General features: G+C 41.3%; 1 protein-coding gene across 2 annotated transcripts in view; it reads left to right on the top strand.

Moving 5' to 3' along the window:
- Nucleotides 1-18,659, top strand: part of ttll7 (tubulin tyrosine ligase-like family, member 7) — a 145,886-nt gene that overhangs the window by 87,233 nt on the left and 39,994 nt on the right. For both annotated transcript variants that reach the window (XM_029677049.2, XM_029677050.2), the window contains 2 exons: nt 10,706-10,800; nt 13,584-13,731. In XM_029677049.2, coding sequence (XP_029532909.1) covers nt 10,706-10,800; nt 13,584-13,731 — 243 coding nt within the window. The remainder of the gene's footprint in view (nt 1-10,705; nt 10,801-13,583; nt 13,732-18,659) is intronic.

Here is an 18,659-nt window from a genome sequence, read left to right as displayed (position 1 = left end):
TATTGTGGTGAAATGGAAGAGGAAATAATATTTAACTATTGTGACCTTGAAGAAATAGAAAATGAAACTAATTGTATCCTCTATTGCCCTTTTTACCACAATATATGCTTGCTCTTATTCCAGAAAGCCCACCAGATATACCTTGGCACGGCATTATGTGGCTGAGCGATGAGGAGAAACTGAAATGTTTTTTTGTCCATTGTGTATTTCCATTTGCGGAATATTAAGATAAAGCCTGTAATAAATGAAAAAGGGTTACCTATAATTATATGATAAACATATTTAGTTTCTATGTACCAAGTGGCACAAGTGTATGTAGATTGTGTGCAGGCCTGTTTCCCACATGAATCTTTTCTTTGTGCCGGACTGGGTTCAAATGCTTTCTGTTAAATTGTTCTATATTTATCTGTATATGTTATGTATGCCTGTATGTAGGTATCTTTTTTACAGCTCTAGGGATGTAATTATTGTTTGAATAACCTTATTTACTATTATGTACTGATTTTTATTTAACTTATTTAAAAATATATATAATATTACTCTATGCGATGCAAAATAATTATCACAGTGAATTATTGTGATGTTTGTTTATGTGTCAATTAAGCCCATAAGGGCTGCTAACTGGCGATTTGACATGAACATTTCATTCACACACACACACGACAGACAGACATACAGGTCAGGACTACAGTTTGACCCAGTTCCGATTGGGAGCTTATAACTCCAGTCCAGGATTTCTATCTTCCCAATACTGATGTCAGGCAGTTAAAGCATGACCTAAATCAGTGGTCACCAACCTTTTCTGAGCCGAGATCACTTTCTGAGTCAAAATGCAGGCCAACATGTACCTCTCAGATTTTTGTTTTAAACGTTGTTTAAAAAATGTAAGCCTATGCAACATTAACCTATTCAAAACAGTTCTGTAGCAATGACATTTGTGCAGTAGGCTCAATACATTATCACTATTCTTGAGTTGCCCTGCCAATGTTCTTCTCAGGCCATTTTAAAATAATATGTCAAAACTTGAGGTATCACACTGGCAATAGATCATTTGTTGTATTACTCGTGAGGCATCCATTTAAATAATTTTACTGGACTGATGGTGCCTGCATCTGATGGTCAGTCTCAGTGGAGGGAGAGCGAGACCAGTGGAGAGGCTGCCTCTCACCATCCCTCAGCTCTCCTTCCCTCTGCTTAGTGCTGACTGGCCAAAAAGGGGGCACCGTCTTCCAGCTAATGACGAAACTCGAGTCACACTCTATTATTTCTGACTCATACATCAATTCATGTTGTTAATCGTATGACCAGAGAACGTGAAATATTCCTTGATATTAAAAAGACACAAGCAAGTCTATCAATACACTTTTTAGCACGAGTGGATAGGGAGAGGGCGTTTTATGGCGTATAAAATTTTTGAATGAAGTGTTGACAGTGCTGAATAAAGTCTTAAACATGAATTCACTAATAAAAATAGTAGTCTCTCTAGTCATGGTTTTTAAAGTTTTGAAATCTCACACCGTAGAGTCGACTATCAACTTTGCTTTGGGCTCGTGGAAGCTGCAGACCAATGACTGTATATACTGCAGACATGGTGATTGGAGCTATCTGATTGACCAGCGGTATACCTATAGGTGCACTTGATTTGGTCTCCAGGCTTGCTGGGTAGGGGGAGTTTGTACCTTCAGACACATGAAATGGTTAAAAATGGGAACACTACAACTACTCGGTGCGCAGGGCAGCTGAATCAAGTGCCACCTATTGCAAACAGCGTGACACAAATAAAAAAATAGGAACGCAAGCCTCTTTGGGCTTTTTACAGAAATGTTTGGTCGACCGGTTGGCGACCACTGACCTAAATCCTTTAACCCAAAGTGCTGCACGCCGTTTTCTTTCTCCTCTCACAAATCGACTCTAGGATGTGAAATGCTAATAATTCTTTGTTTTCACTATTGTGTGAACCCAAAATAATAATATCAGTTTTTTTAAAGTCTCAATAGTAAAATCTCCACTCTTCCTGAGAGAGTCATGGTGGAACACAAATGTTGTGTGTGTGTGTGTGTGTTGTTGAATGACAAAAGGACACAGAGTGAGGCGCTCTCAGTGACTGCTGATGCCTTTGCCGTGTAAGTTTGGAGCCGTGTGTGCGTGCATACTTTTGTGTTCATGCATGCGTGTGTGTGTGTGTGTGTGTGAGTAGGCAAACAGCCGTGGATGCAGTTGTTACACTTCAGCAGTAATGATTCCCCCAGTGCAACTAGCAGCCCGCCTTAACTCTCATCAATTAACATCCTTGCCAGTTTCACAGCGCCCCCCAAAAAACGCTTCTCTTTCACGCTACATTTACAGCAACAATCATTTATTTCCAAAATTCAAGTGATTACTCAGGATACACTTGTGAGTGCAGAAACCCTCCCCAGCCCTCAGCGCGTATCCTACGAAGCCTGAAAATAACTTTAGTAGTTTTCTTTGCAGCTGCTTGGCTCATGGTAGTGGTTGTATGACTTTAGTAGTGAAGTAAATATTAGTTTACTCACCTGGAATTTTAACAATTTGCAAACCCTGTCCCTGTATCCCATCACCTCTGATACACATTTTTATTAAACGAAACATTACAACATTTTACGGCAAATGTAATATTCTCCCTAGTCTATAGTTTTCCTTTTAGATTCCCACACAGTAAAAATTATGCTGTGTGTGTGTGTGTGTGTGTGTGTACACTTGTGTGTGTATGTGTTCAACATAATCTAGGCAAGATTGTTTAACTGTGGAGACTTCATATCTCAGGTTACTTTATTGGTGTCAGCCCAGATTACATGGAGTCTCTATATGCTGTGCTTTTACTCTCCTGGTGTGTCTGTGTGAGCTGGCAGGCAAACTTAACCAGGAAATGAAACTTCAGGCCATGCCAATTCAGAGCATGTTGGCTTTAGAATCTGACCTGACGTTCATTACTTCTCTCTAGTCGGAATGGTGCTATGCCTTGATAAGGACAGCTCTGAGCCGGCGCAAGATGTGACTGGGAAAACTACCTCTGTCCAGGGATGGGAGATGGCGCTGCACTCCTAATTATCTAATTATCCCAACTGACACGTCGAGAAGCTTGAAATACTGCTAGTTTTTAATGAAACGGCCTTGTTCGTCAGCATGCTAGGCTAGCTAATGCTATTAGCAGCCCATTGGATTCCATGAAAATGCGAGGCCTAGCGTTGTGGTGAGTAGCTACCGGAAGTTTTGAATCCAATGGGTTGCTTTAGCATTAGCTAGCCTAGCATGCTGACGACAAAAGCAATTTCATTAAAAACTAGCAGTATTTCAATCTTTTCGATGTGTCAGTTGGGATAATTAGATAATTAGGAGTACACTGCCATTGGATTGAGGTATGTTTTCCGAGCCATATCCTGCTCCGCACTGTCCTGATCATGGCATAGCACCGTTCCAACTAGAGAAGTATTGAACTTCTAGTCGGATTATTATGGCTACCTGAAAGGTAGATGGTATCATATTAAAGAAAATGTCAAATACGATTAGCTTTGCTGTGTGTGTGTGTGTGTGTGTGTGTGTGTGTGTGTGTGTGTGTGTGTGTATATGCGTGTATGTTTCATTCTGGGGGTGGGTTTCAAGAAAAGAACATGATTGCGTTTCACATCCTACAATTACGCTTGAAAAGGCGCCACACAGCTTTGACAAGGCATTCGCCATTGTGTGGCGTTGCAAACACCCTTGATTAGGGACACTTGCTCGTAGCTGAACAGACCCTCGGCAGTCTCGAGCTCCTGCGATTTCCCAATGAACGGACACAAAGGAAAATCAACTGAGCTTGAAAAATATTGAAAATAAGTGCTGATACTCAGAAAAGGGGACTGTACATTTGTACAAACACACACCTGCTCGATAATAACCAAAGCATTACTTCAGCATTGTGGCTGTAGGGTTGAAGATGGAGGAGAAAATGGAGAAGGCGGGAGGGAGAGATTCGAGGCGAACCAAAGCCACATCAGACGCAGAGCTCATTGTACTGAGCAGGGAGAGAAAGACAGGCTTTGTGCGATCCTTATCTTAATTCCTTGGGTTTTCAACACCGGTTATACCTCCTATTGACAGTCAAAACACCAGCATTACACAGGGAGAGACACACAAATGGTGTAACCCAAGAAACCTCACTTTCATTGACCCGCCTGGGTTGATGCACACACACAGTTATACATGCACACAAACGCACACAGACATGCACACGCAGGCAAACACGCACGCACACACACAGCATCTGCATCTCTTCGACAGCTTTTCATTCATCGCCATTTGACGCTCACCAACTGGTTAGACTGTTGTTGGCTTTCTAATCGTTTTAATAAGGGTTCATTTTGCACACATGCGAGAAAAGGAGGAAAAAATCTATGAAAATAATTAACGCTAGTGAGGTAAACTGGGTGCTTGTGAGGAAATAAAACTTCCACTGAAAAAAAATCTAACAGATACAAGCAAAGGTATCTTGGTATAGTGTCGAAAAGAAAAGGGTCAGAGAGAGTCATGCGGGATGATGCTTTTGCTCATTAGCTAAGTATTGCGGTGCGACACTGATATCATTCCCCCCATATCATTCCCCCAGGGCCCTCGCTTTCCCATTGTTTCTCAGGTCTTTCCAGGACCCCAGACACACTAGAGATGTTAAGCCAGCATGACGAATAATGTCAAAAGCGGGCGACGGGAGAGAATATTCAGGGCGCACAGCGAGAGGGCGAAAAGGGAGAATATACATGCAAACCTGTCCCGTTAAATTATTTGGCATGTCTATCCCACAGCCGGAGCGCCTGGGTGTGAGCATATTTATTGTTTAGGAATTATTAGTGGGTTTTCTCTGGCCGGGAACACTGGCCTGTGGACCACTCGTCGAGTTCGGCCCTCATTAAATCCTGTTTTGCTCTTTTTCTGTATGTGATCAAAAGAAAGACACCGGGTTTTCCAAATAAAAGGAACAACTGTTTGCAGCTTGCAGGAATAATTCCTGGGCTGGACTCCAAGTGGCAATCTGTTACCTATATTTTGTGCAATACTTTTGACCAGAACGTTATGGGCCCTGGTAAGAAGTAGTGTATTATATCAGGAATAGAGTGCCGTTTGGGATGCAGTCCTGGAAGGTCACTGTGAGGATGACTTGAGTCTCGTGCCGCGGCACCGGTCTCCAGCGCCTCAAAGACATCAGGGAGCTTCTTAGGGCAGCCTCTGCATGTTTTGTGCATGCAGAACTCCTGTGTTTGTGTGTAGGGGTTACTCTGTCTCTCCAGGGTAGCCGCTGCGACCTGCTCTGATCTCTCCCATCATCAAACCCATGCTTTCATACTTCAGGAGGAGCTGGGAGGGACTTGACACTTGTGAAACATGCAGCAGACCCATAACAAAATGGGAGGTGGATAAAAATAAGAAAAAAAGCTCACACGCACACAAGTGTTTTGCCGCCTTTGTTGACGCGGCTGTCTGAAAGAGGTGGTGTGTGAGAATTTGAAAACACTCTCACGCCATATGTACACACACACATACACACGCGCACATAGTGATGAGTGATGTCACTGCTCTCCAATGTGAAGCGCCCTCATTACAGGGTTTGTTTGTTGAAGGCTGCAGCGTAACTGCCCATCTCCCTCCTCCTCCTCCTCTCAGCCATCCCACCATTTCACCACCTCAGGGGCGTGTCGCAAGGAGTGATTGGCAGCTAATGAGGCGGGCGTGCTTTGAGTCAAGCGTGCTGCTGGTGTTTGGGACGGGCTATAGCTCCGGCCCCCCCCACCCCCGGTGGTCAGACGAAGCTCGCTCTAACCCCCTCTCCGATTGTTTCAAGATGAGTTTGGTTCGCTTGTCCCTTCCTGAGAGCCTATATAACCAGACATCCTTTCTACTGCTAGGGGGGTGAATGGAAATGATCTGCACTGGCGAGCGTAAACAAATACTGCAGCTCTTTTCAAGGCACGCACAAACACACACAAACAAGCACACACTCGCTCGCTCTTTCTCTCACACACATACACACACTTTGATCTTCTGCTGTTATCCTCTACGCAGCGCGACGGCTACTTCCCCTCCTTGCCGCTGTGTCCAGTCCAAAGTTGTCTACATCAAAAGGCAGACACATCCAACAGTGTCTATAAAATACAATACCTTAAAATACCTCAGTCTATTTTCATTTCAGAAAATATTAAGTAGGTTGTAGTTGAATAAACTTTCATACAATTATATTTAATCTGTGGAGATAACTGGTTATTTTGAGCCTATTTATTATATGATATAATTTTTGTATTTATGGAGCTAAAAATACATATAAATGTAGGAATGTGAGGTGTAATATTTAGGGGATAAAGGAAACAGTGCCCTGCATACTCTTTTTGTTAGAATAACTCTGCTTTATAACTTCAACAAAGCTTTGAAATACATTTTGTTCCTTAAATATTCAAGGTGAATTCAGGGTGATTAAGAATGAATTGGCATGCTCCTTTTCCTCCTTTCAAGACATTTCCACCATCTTGATTTCCTTTCCAAGAATTCAAAAACATACATATAGTTGTACATATTTCATTATATTTGAGTTGCTTTGTCCTCTAATATATTTTATTAATATAAGTTATTGCACTGATTAAATCCATTATTTTTGATTCCTGTAATATTTGAAATGTTTATGAATAATATGTACCTTCATGCCCCTGCCTATTTAATCTCCTATGGAACTCTAGATGGCAGTATTCACCTTCCAGCTGTATGGCTTCATAAGGGGTTTATTAAAGTGGCAATCAGCAGTTTGAACAATAACAAATCTAACTGGCCACTGCTGTTTTGGGAAAAACCTGATGAATAGGGCTGGAGAAATGTAACCACTCTCAAATTCATTGACATATCTATGGATGTAAGGACCATGATATACAAATGATAGTTTTAACCATGTTTTGAGGTTATATAGTGTTTATTTACATTTACTTTGTTTACAAACATTGGAGTGAAACAAGCTTATATTTTGGGTTCTGATGGGTTGCAACAGTTGAAATAAGCCCATGAGCAATTTGTTATATTCTTCAAGAATCGATGGGTACTTTTCGTTAAGTCCAAAAAGTAATGGAGCAACTGCAGATTGCCCCTTTTAACAAAAAATGACAACGATCCATGGGATCTGTCTGTCTCCATCCATAACCATGGCAAAACTAAGTTAGGTCATTGAAACATTTTTTTTTTTTTTTAAACATGACTATTTCACAGAATAAGCATCAAATTAGGAATGTACAGGTCTGGTATATGGGCCAGTTGAAAACGAGCACCAGCATTTAGTCATTTATCATCAGGCTGCGATGGCAGCAAGTGTGTGTGTGTCTGTGTTGTTTGCCTTGGACAAGCATGTGTACAAGCCATTCAAAACGGGTCGAGACAGGTAACTTTTTGTGAAGTGTTGGTCTGGTAAGTCCCAGGACCTTTAACATGCTCTGGACTGCTCCCACTGCCAGCTCAAGTTTCTCTGTCGGAATTAGCCATTATAAATGCCACAAAGGAATAAAACAGTAATTGAGAAGGCGGCGAAACCGGAGCCCCATTTAACCGGTCGACCAGCTGGATCACCGCTCTCCCTTTTTGCCTTTGTGCTGCAATAACAGTCCATTCTGGTGGCTGTTGAACTGCGCCGATATCCCTGAGTGTTTGAGGCCGTATCGGAGTTTGAGAAAGCCAGGGTTTGTATACACTAATGTAGGCATAATAAGGCGGGTTAATCTTACTGAGAGAGATTAATCACGACCGTGCATTTCAGTGTCTGCAGAGTATTTAAACACAAACACAATGGGAGTTGACCATGAGCACTGATTCATTGATCCATTAATACGTATATTATTATAGGGCTCTCTCTGCGCTATCCAATGCCCTTAAGGCCCTGCTCAGCTCACTGTGAGTCAGACAGCTATGTGGGGAGAATTTGTACTTTTTCTCTTATTTTTATTTCGACTGAACTGTCCAAAATCCATCCATCATATGAATTCGCTGGGTTGCTCTGTGCGCTCTTCTGTTTGTGCTTTAAGGCTAATAATCAGGATCATTATAGCACGAGTACATCAAAGTCGATTCAAACCAAATGGTTGATTCACGTGGGGCTAACCGCACGCAGAACGCCCGACCACAGAGCTACATTTTACATGTGCCCATAGAAACGTTGGCAGGTTACTTATGCATCAAAGACACGTATCCAGGTGCAAAAGAAAAAGAGAGAGAGACATTTTGCTGGGGTATGTAACTGATTCACTATGCACCTAGCTGACATTCACTCTGATCCCAACCTTTAAATTGGAAGAATTGAAATCGACCGGGGGAAAATAAATAAATAAAACGATGATATAAACATGTATGTTTTTGTTTGTTCTCGTTTGCTCTCTCACTCTCTGTAGTTGGATTGATATATTCAGAGTTGTCAATGCGAATTTGGGAAAACTCAAAGGGTAAAACGTATAATCTTTTGTTTTTATTGAACGCCTCTTGGAGCACGCGCTCTTTAAGCCCCTGACTGAGACACTTAAGGAAATCAGAGCAGGATTTTAGAGGCTGCGGGGGTTCATTAGACCCAGACTGGCCTGACTTCCTACCTCAGAGCAAGAGAAGAGGGAGAGAGAGGGAAGGAGATTGAAAGGGTTGAGAGAGAAGGAGAGAAAAGAGACAAAGTGAAGGAGATCAGCAGAGAGCGAGATTAAGAAAGAGAAAGAGTGTGTTTTGCTGCCAGTCTCCCCGTGACACCACAAATCACACTGAAAAATTAGACAAGCTGAGAAAAACGCAGCCGGGATTACCAATGGCAACTGCACTAACACCACAGCACATACCCCCATGCTCTCTTTGTGTGTGTCATACACTATGTGAGGGGCATATAAATGAAAATCACACTTTTCTCCCTTTCTATTCTATTCTCTCTTCTGAAAGTGGGACATGAGGCTAAAATCTCCCAGGCACGGGGAAAAACATAGTTGACTGAGCGGGAGAGAACACTGGGATAGGAAAAGCTAAATGGCTGACACTGTAAATCTATGGCACCTTGTGTGAAGGGACAGCTCTCCGATGGTACTGTTGCCCGTCTGTGCTCAAAGGACCTAGGGGCAATGGGGGCATCAGGACCTGGTAGGGTTACGGCCGCAACAGTTCATTCATTGATTTAGCTCACTGTTGCCAACCCTAGCTACATTACGCTCAGTGGTGAATGGAGCCTAGGTTGTGATGTAAATATGATCTTACAGCAGCGCTCCCTAAGCCCTGGCACACATCAGCAAGCACCTTTGTGCTGGGGATTAGTGATTGGCCGGCCAGGAGAGAAACGGCGAGTCTTGGTACCTAGGGAGCATTTCCAGTGTTTCTGTCTTGGGGCCATTTGCTGACGTAAATACAGTGTGTATGTAGATTGAGCTTACTACAGGAAATAGAATTGAAATGAACTGACCCAGTGTGTGCACCGAGAGGTTTCCCTTCTTGTTTGTGTAAGTGGAGCATTATTGAAATGTCTGTGTGTGCATATGTGTGTTTTCTCAACCTAATCCTAGACTAATTACACCAAATGGTGGCAGTGCTGTGTGTATGAAAAGGTAAAGAGGTGGCGCGAATGTGTCACCGGGGGAGTAGTGTTATCTCGTTGTGACGCTCAAGGACTGAAACCTGATCCCGCCGTTAGCGCTGGCTGCGCCGCTGTCATTTGAACTCCCTTTTAGGCAGAATTCAATCAGTGTTCTCTCCTTGATATGCTGGCCCCTTTTTTGCCGCTCACAATTCCCCCACCATCTGGGGATGAGAACTTTTGTCATGTCAGGTATAATGCTTGATATCTGAATCCGCCGCCCCGACTGACAACGTTTTTACCCTTTTTGAGAAAAGGGAGGCCATTCTTACATTTTGCAAGAATGAAAAGGAATGATATAGGGCTTTTGTGTGGAGCACTGTGAGTGAATCCTCTGAACGTTTTATCCCATTCATATGGCTTGTGCTGCTTGTACTGAGCTACTGTACTGTGTTATTGGGCTTGTTCGACATTGTAGTTGACAATCCCGACGGACTGATCTACAAATCATCTACCATCATAAATAAATATTCCTTATTATTTGTAGATCAGTCAGTCAGGCACAATTTACCCACAATGCTGCACAGGTTTGATGCTCTCAAACACGGAGAGATAAGAGCCTGTTTGTATTGGCTGGAGGTGCCAGCGTCCCATAGGACAAAGGGGGCAGTAGCATGCCATGGACCGAGCTACCGGTCGCTGTCATTGGCTCACAGCGACGGGGTCACGTATTTGGTGACAGCTGCCACCCCCCCCTTCCCGGCCCCCACCAGACAGGATGTGGGCTAGGTCAAAGGTCACAGGACCAGGCTCTAAAGTGTCCTCCAACCAATAAACACTAACCCCCTCCCTAACATACACACACGTCCACCTCCCTCCTCTCACTAGTCTCCCTAAAGTGCACTAGCACAGACCACATTGGAAATAAGTGTTGAATAATTTTGCATAATCCATTCTTATAATCATAAGAAACACAACATAAAGAGGGATGTTACAATGGTATCCTCTGGGCTTTGTACTTCATCCTCTGGGCAACTGTACAATGTCTTAAGACAATCAATCAATCAAATCAAGTGTTACCCATAGGTCATGTTCTTTCAAATTGTATTTCACTGTTGAATGTTTTTAAAATGTGAATCTTTTCTCCCGCAGATCAATCGAGCGCCGAGCTTCGGGACCGATCAGAAGATTGATTACGACGTGAAGAAAGGGGTCTTGCTCAACGCACTGAAACTTCTCAACATCAGGTAGGCCTATAGATGCTGTGTAGCAGCAGCATTTCTACAATATCATCCGCACGGCCTCCCGAGGCCCATTATGAGTTCATCAAAAAGCATACGCTGAACTTTTGCATGGCCAAGGCTTTTGAATGTTTTTTAGATTTGTATTGATTCTCTTTATTTCACCACCAACATTTTCAATTCTTTGATGTGCGCACTATCTACCCCTCTTGTTATTCGTTGCAGAGTGATTTCATTAGTATGCTTTGTTTACTAGGCTTCTGTATTTAGTTTTAACAACTGCTAAATCTGCAGTCCTTGTAAAAGTGGGTTACGTGCTGGATTGTTGGATGGCGAAAGAAAAGAGTTACAAAGCTTAGGTCCTCTCCATTGTTCTCTTTGTGCATTGTTCAATCGGGCGTTGTGTGTGTTGCTTACAGTATAGTGTGTGCGTGCGTGCGTGTGTGTGTGTGCGCACAGAGTTTCCCCTATATTCCTTTAGTAGCGGTGGCCCACCCTTACTAAATTATTGCCACTTCTGCGGAATTTTTTTATTTTTATTTTTAAATGATGCTTTTAAATGGATAGTCGTTGGCTCAATGACAGGAAGTATATGGGAATCAAATAAAATATCAATTGTTTTATTTTTTATTGTCACGTACACATATATTGTTGATGTTATCGCGGGTGTAGAGAAATGCCTATGTCTAGCTCCAACAGTACAGTAATACAAAACAATACACAGGGATCTCCAAAATAAAGAAATATAGAAATAGTAGAACGTCAGAGTCCAGAATATAAATATTTAGGTGTATGATGGTGTGTATAGAAATGATGGACAGTATAGGAATAGAAAAGGTTTGTACAGCAGTAGTTATATAGGATGAACCTTGACTAGAATACAGTCTACACAGTTGAAGTGGGTAAAACATTATGTAAACATTATTAAAGTGACCAGTGTTCTTATGACTATGTACATAGGGCAGCAGTCTCTAAGCTGCAGGGTTGAGTACCGGGTGGTAGCCGGATAGTAACTCAAGTTCAGGGCAAGTTACTGGGCGGAGGCCGGTTAGTGGTCACAATAGGTGTATGTGTACGTGTCTGTGCGTGTCTTTGTGTGTGCGCATGTGTGTGTACATGTTTATGTGAGTGTGTGTGTGTGTGTACACGTTTGCGTGTGTGATTGTATCCATACTGACTAGTTGTGGTTGTGCTGTCCCCGGGCTGCCTTGAGTCTCTACACTGATTGATCATCCCAGACCTGACCTCCAGCTCTCTGCTCTCTCTGTGCCTCTCCATCACATGGCTAAATATAGTCCCCATACACTCCCCATAAACAACAAGGAATGCCACTACATTAGGACTTACACACTGGAGTGGATCAAATACACCCCTACAATAGATCTGTTTACAGCACTGTGTCACAGTGATGCACAGTGATACACTGAACACAGCTCTATCCCAGTGCAGTACAATATAAATACCTTATCAGAAGAATTTCAAAAGATCTGTTTACAGCACTGTGTCACAGTGATACACTGAACGCAGCTCTAGGTCAGCCCAGTACAATATAAATTCCTTATCAGAAGAATTTCAAAAGATCTGTTTGGCAGCACTGTGATACACAGCGATACATTGAACGTAGCTCTAGGTCAGCCCAGTACAGTATAGTAAATCATTAGGAGAAAAAGCATTGTTTAACAGCTCTAGCGCAGTACAGTACCATTAATCCCTGATCAGAAGAATTTGTTTCATTGCCCATGTTTACTGCGTTCATAAAGACAAAAAGGGGAGATTTGATTAATACCCAACAAATAAAACTTGGCCTGGTGATAGAACATTGAAACAACGTCTGGCACCAGACAAACTGCGTATGTTCACTGAGTGAAAGAAACGTCCTTACTCTGTAAGGAGTGGGCCGTGGTGGCTGGGTGGGCTTGTGACTTGGTTCAATTGGAAAGATGTAGAGCTGTGCGATATGAAAGAAAATCCATATTGCCTAAATTGATGTGATAATGATAAATAGAGTGATATGTTTATAATTTTAACGTGCAGCAGGTTTTTTGGTTGGTTGTAGTCATCAATTGTCCCATAACAATCACTGATATTAGCAAACTTATTTAATTTCAAACTTCACATTTCTTCAGTATAGGCTACTTATTGTAATGAACAAAATATCAGCAAAATACCCGCGATAAGTGATCGGTATGGTCAGTATCGATAACTTTCGGTTTAGTCTCCGGCTCTAGAAAGGCGTCAGAAGACAATCCGTATCCCTCTGCCCAAATGAGCTAGGGCAGTTCCCCGGGAATCGAGGACACAGAGTAACCCCAATGCCCACCACTGGGCACAATATTACATTTAAAGGGCCAGTGAGTGGCTGAAATATATTGCTCCCACTAGGTCAGAGAGTTAGGACCATTGACTTCTTTATTAGGAATATGAAGAAAGTCAATGGTTCTGACTCCTTCCAACTTTGCTTTTTTCAAATGTTTTGAGCATTTGATTGGGCCTGTCAGGATTGTGGGTTTGCACTTTTTGGATGATATTCATTCCATTACTCCAGGGCAAACTCAAGTGCAGCTATGGTTTTTGAAAGAACCCAGGTTTGGTACGTTCAGCATTCCACTTTTTGTGCTTCAATGCCAAAAGAGAGAGGCTGGGGGCTTTGCAAGACGAATCAAATTATACTTTAGAGAGTACGTAAATAAATAAAGGTAATGGAGGGAAGCTAAATTAGAGAGAGAAAGAAAGAGAAAGTTTGCTGTTCTCATTGTTTGTCTCTGCTGTGTTGTGGTTTCTTCTTTCAGAGCGAGCGACAAGAAGCGTAACCTGGCCCAGCAGAAGGCGGAGGCCCAGAGACGGCTCTACGGCCAGGGCTCCATGAAGAAGCTCTCGGCCGCCTCCTCCGAGGCAGAAAAACAGCGCCACACGCTGGAGCGGAGGAAAGAAGAACTGGTGCGTAAAAAAAAACTACTTTTAAAAATGATTGTTATAATTTCAGTAGTAGGAATTCCCTCTGCTTTAATATTTATTTACGCATAATAATATATAATATAATATTTACCATTTAGCAGATTATACACATTGATATTGAACACATATGGAGAGATCGACAGAAAGATGGATGAGATGTGTTAAAGGACAGTAGGCCTAAATTAAAACCTATGTCGGCATAGCCTTACCTGTGCCGGTGGCAGCGACCCGAACAAGGAAAACAACATTTGATAGAATGAGAGAAACTACTGCTCTTTCCTTGCCCTTGTCACTGTAAAAGTTTCAGTCGACAGCGTAACATTTCATTATACATGCGTTTCGGAGTAGCCTGGATGAGGTTGTCACGTGTTCCAGAGCTAAGTGCCAGGTTTAAGTAGCTAGTGGGTTCTACCCCTTGATTAGTCCATTTCAACACTAGGCCTTTTGTGCTTTTCCGCTCTGTGCCTCTGACTTCATTAGTCCGATTCTTAATAGAGGAAAGTGTCATTCCTTCACTCATTGTTATTCAGATAGAGGTGCATGGGGGGAATTCAGACCCAAGTTACTTCCACATTATTCCATTTTTGTGTATTCTGACCTTGAACCTACGCATGGGGAAAAGCCAGTGCCAGCAAGGTACCCATTGGGGTGGATATCAAATAAATGGAGGTATGGCGTAGGTGTATACAGATATTACATATTCTGACCTTGACTTAATTCCCTAGTAATTCCACCATCTTTACACAAGTGGAAACCATGAATAAGGTTGAGCACCTGTCGGTTTCAAGTGAAAAAACATTTGGATAGAAATCCGATAGAAATAATACCATTCTCCAAACACTGTAATTTATAAATTGATAAGAGCTAGGTAAATGAGTAATCGGTTTGGAGAAGGTGATTGTGAATACAAATAGCAGTTGTTTTAGATGATTTTTCCTTCTGATCGCTGGAGATTGAAGTGAAACAAGTCATATGGAAGCGAGCTGAAAATCATATCAACATTACGTGTATTTCAGCCCCTTTTCCACAGTGAAGTAGGCTATAAATAGCTGTGCCGTTATTCTGAAATTTACAGTGCCTTCATCAATTATTCACACCGCTTGATTTACTCCACATTTTGTTGTGTCACAATATCCCATAATGACAAAGTGAAAACCCATTATTTTGCAAATGTATTGAAAATGAAATGCAGAAAATATCTCATTTACATAAGTATTCACACCCCTAAGTCAATAGATGTTAGAATCACTTTTGGCAGCGGTTAAAGCTGTGAGTCTTTCTGGGTAAGTCTCTAAGAGCTTTGCACACCTGGATTGTACAATATTTTCCCATGTATTATTTTCAAAATGCTTCAAGCTCTGTCAAATTGGTTGTTGATCATTGCTAGTCAGCCATTTTCAAGTCTTGCCCTAGATTTTCAAGCAGATCAGCCACTAAGGAACATTCACTGTCTTCTTGGTAAGCAACTCCAGTACAGATTTGGCCTTTTTTTAGGCTATTGTCCTGCTGAAATGTGAATACATCTCCCAGTATCTGGTGGAAAGAAGACTGAACCAGGTTTTCCTCTAGGATTTTTCCTGTGCTTAGCTCCATTCCGTTTCTTTTTATCGTGAAAAACAGTCCTTAATGGTTACAAACATACCCATAACATGATGCAGCCACCAATATGCTTTAAAATATGGGGAGAGGTACTCAGTAATGTATTGGATTAGATTTGCCCCAAACATAACACTTTGTATTCAGAACAAAATGTGAATTGCTTTGCCACATTTGCATTACTTTAGTGCCTTACATTACTTTAGTGCCTTGTTGCAAATAGGATGCATGTTTTGGAATATTTTTATTCTGTACAGGCCTCCTTCTTTTCACTCTATCAATTAGGTCAGTATTGTGGAGTAACTACAATTTGTTGATCCATTCTCAGTTTTCTGCTATCACAGCCATTAAACTCTGTAACTTTTTTAATGTCACCGTTGGCCCCCTGAGCGTTTTCCTTCCTCTCGGGCAACTGAGGAAGGATGCCTGTATCTTTGTAGTGACTGGGTGTATTGATATGGCATCCAAAGTGTAATTAATAACTTCACCATGCTCAAAGGGATATTCAATGTCTGCTTTTAATTTTTTTTTTTTTACCCATCTACCAATAGGTGCCCTTCTTTGTGAGGCATTGGAAAACCTCCCTGGTCTTTGTGGTTGAATCTGTGTTTGAAATTCACTGCTCGGCTGAGGGACCTTACAGATAATTGTATGTATGGGGTACAGAGATGAGGTAGTCATAAAAAAATCATGTTGAAAACTATTATGGCACACAGAGTGAGTCCATGCAACCCATACTCCTGAACATAGGCTTGTCATAACAAAGTGGTTGAATACTTTTTGACTTGAGACATTTCATCTTTTAAATTTGTATTAATTTGAAACAATTTTGAAAAACATAATTCCACTATGACATTATGGGGTATTGTGTGTAGGCCAGTGACAAGAAAAATCTCAATTTGATCCATTTTAAATTCAGGCTGTAACACAACGAAATGTGGAAGAAGTCAAGGGTTGTGAATACTTTCTCAAAGCACTAATTGTATGTCCTAATCATTTACGGGGATGAAATTTGGAGACGCAAGCGATAGGCTGTAGTGCTGAACCTACCGAGTTGATTTATGAGTTTTACAATGTTTTAATTGTATAACCGGGCTTTTCAAAAAATGTTCAACAATTTGTATCGTGTTAAATATTAGCTACTATTGGGAGCCACGGTCAGTAATACCCACGTACATTTAGAACTGTCACGTTAGTGTTACTCTCCTTCAATTTGTAGCCTACATTTTGCAATATTCAGTTCTGTTAACCTTTCTTTCCTCTGTTACGTCCGTGTAGTTGTTGTTGAGGGTGGCTAGCAATACTGGATTATATTAGGCTAACGTGTGTATTCATTTCGAACATGTAGCCTATTTGAATCATAATGGAACTCACACCACAGGTAGCAGTTCAAACCTGGAGCCTGGGGCACGGTTCACGACGACTGGACCATTGTTATTACAGATCCATGATTAGTGAGGAATAGAGTAGATTTATAGGACTATTATTATTATTCATTATTCATTCATTATTAAGTATTATTATTATATTACCCTATTGTGCACTTTTCTCACCTTCCAATATTTAATGGATTGAACTTGAATATGGCAACTTTCAGGATGAATCAAACCACTGTATTTGTGATTAATTAATATATTTTGTTTATATATATATTACAATATCAGAGTATTTTCCATCTACCAATTGGTGCTGAAACAGAGACGAATATGCATATATGTCATGTATTTCATTGATCCCTAATATTTTGAACCCGTCTGTCACGCCCTGACCATAGAGAGCCATTGTTTCTCTATGGTATAGTAGTCAGGGCGTGAATAGGGGTTGATCTAGTATTTCTATGTCTATGTTGTGTTCTAGTTTCTTTTTCTATGTTGGTGTTTTGTATGATTCCTAATTAGAGACAGCTAATCGTTGTCTCTAATTGGGGATCATATTTAAGTCGTTATTTTTCCCACCTTTGTTTGTGGGATCTTGTTTATGTTTAGTTGCCTGTTAGCACTTCATTGACTTCACGTTTCGTTCTTTCTTTATTGTTTTTTGTGCGTGTCACTAAATAAATATGTGGAAACCATATCACGCTGCACCTTGGTCCGATGATTCTAACACGATCGTGACAGAAGATCCCACCAAACCAGGAGCAAGCAGCGTGTTCACCAGCTGAAGGAGTTTTGGACATGGGAAGAAGTCATGTGAGGATGCGAAACCCTTCCTTGGCGGCAGACGGAAGTTAATATGGCTGGGGGCAGTTTTGAGTAGCTTGGAATAATAAGGTGCCCAGAGTAAACTGCCTGCTACTCAGTCCCAGTTTCTAATATATGCATATTGTTAGTATATTATTTGGATAGAAAACACTCTGAAGTTTCTAAAACTGTTTTAATGTCTGTGAGTATAACAGAACTCATATGACAGGCAAAAACCTGAGAAAGAATCCAACCAGGAAGTGTGAAATCTGAGGTTGGTCGTTTTTCAACTCATTCCCTATTGAAGATACAGTGGGATATTGGTCATGTTGCACTTCCTAAGGCTTCCACTAGATGTCAACAGTCTTTAGAAACTTCTTTGAGGCTTCTACTGTAAATGAGGGGCTCATAAGGGCTCTTTGAGTCAGTGGTCTGGCAGAGTACCACAAGCTCGTGACGCTCGTTTATTTGAGAGGTAGCTCGCGTTCCATTGCAGTGAAAGGAATTCTCCTGTTGGAACATTATTGAAGATGTATGTTAAAAACATCCTAAAGATTGATTCTATACATCGTTTGACATGTTTCTACAGACTGTAACGGAACTTTTTGACATTTCGTCTGCTCCTAGTGAACGCGCTTCGTGACTTTGGATTTGTTTACAAAACGCGCTAACAAAAGTAGCTATTTGGACATAAATGATTTTAAAGGACATTATCGAACAAAACAAACATTTATTGTGGAACTGGGATTCCTGGGAGTGTATTCTGATGAAGACCATCAAAGGTAAGTGAATATTTATAATGTTATTTCTGACTTCTGTTGACTGCACAATATGGCGGATATCTTTTTCGCTTGTTTGGTCTCTGAGCGCTGTACTCAGATTATTGCATGGTTTGCATTTTCCGTAAAGCTTTTTTGAAATCTGACACAGCGGTTGCATTAAGGAGAAGTGTATCTAAAGTTCCATGCATAACACTTGTATTTTCATCAACATTTATTATGAGAATTTCTGTAAATTGATGTGGCTCTCTGCAAGATCACCGGATGTTTTTGGAACTACTGAACATAACGCGCAAATGTATACTGAATTTTTTTTATATAATCTTTATCGAACAAAACATACATGTATAGTGTA

This window comes from Oncorhynchus nerka, linkage group LG13, assembly GCF_034236695.1.
Source record: "Oncorhynchus nerka isolate Pitt River linkage group LG13, Oner_Uvic_2.0, whole genome shotgun sequence".
Lineage (NCBI taxonomy): Eukaryota > Metazoa > Chordata > Actinopteri > Salmoniformes > Salmonidae > Oncorhynchus > Oncorhynchus nerka.
This window is presented reverse-complemented; position numbering and strand designations above follow the sequence as displayed.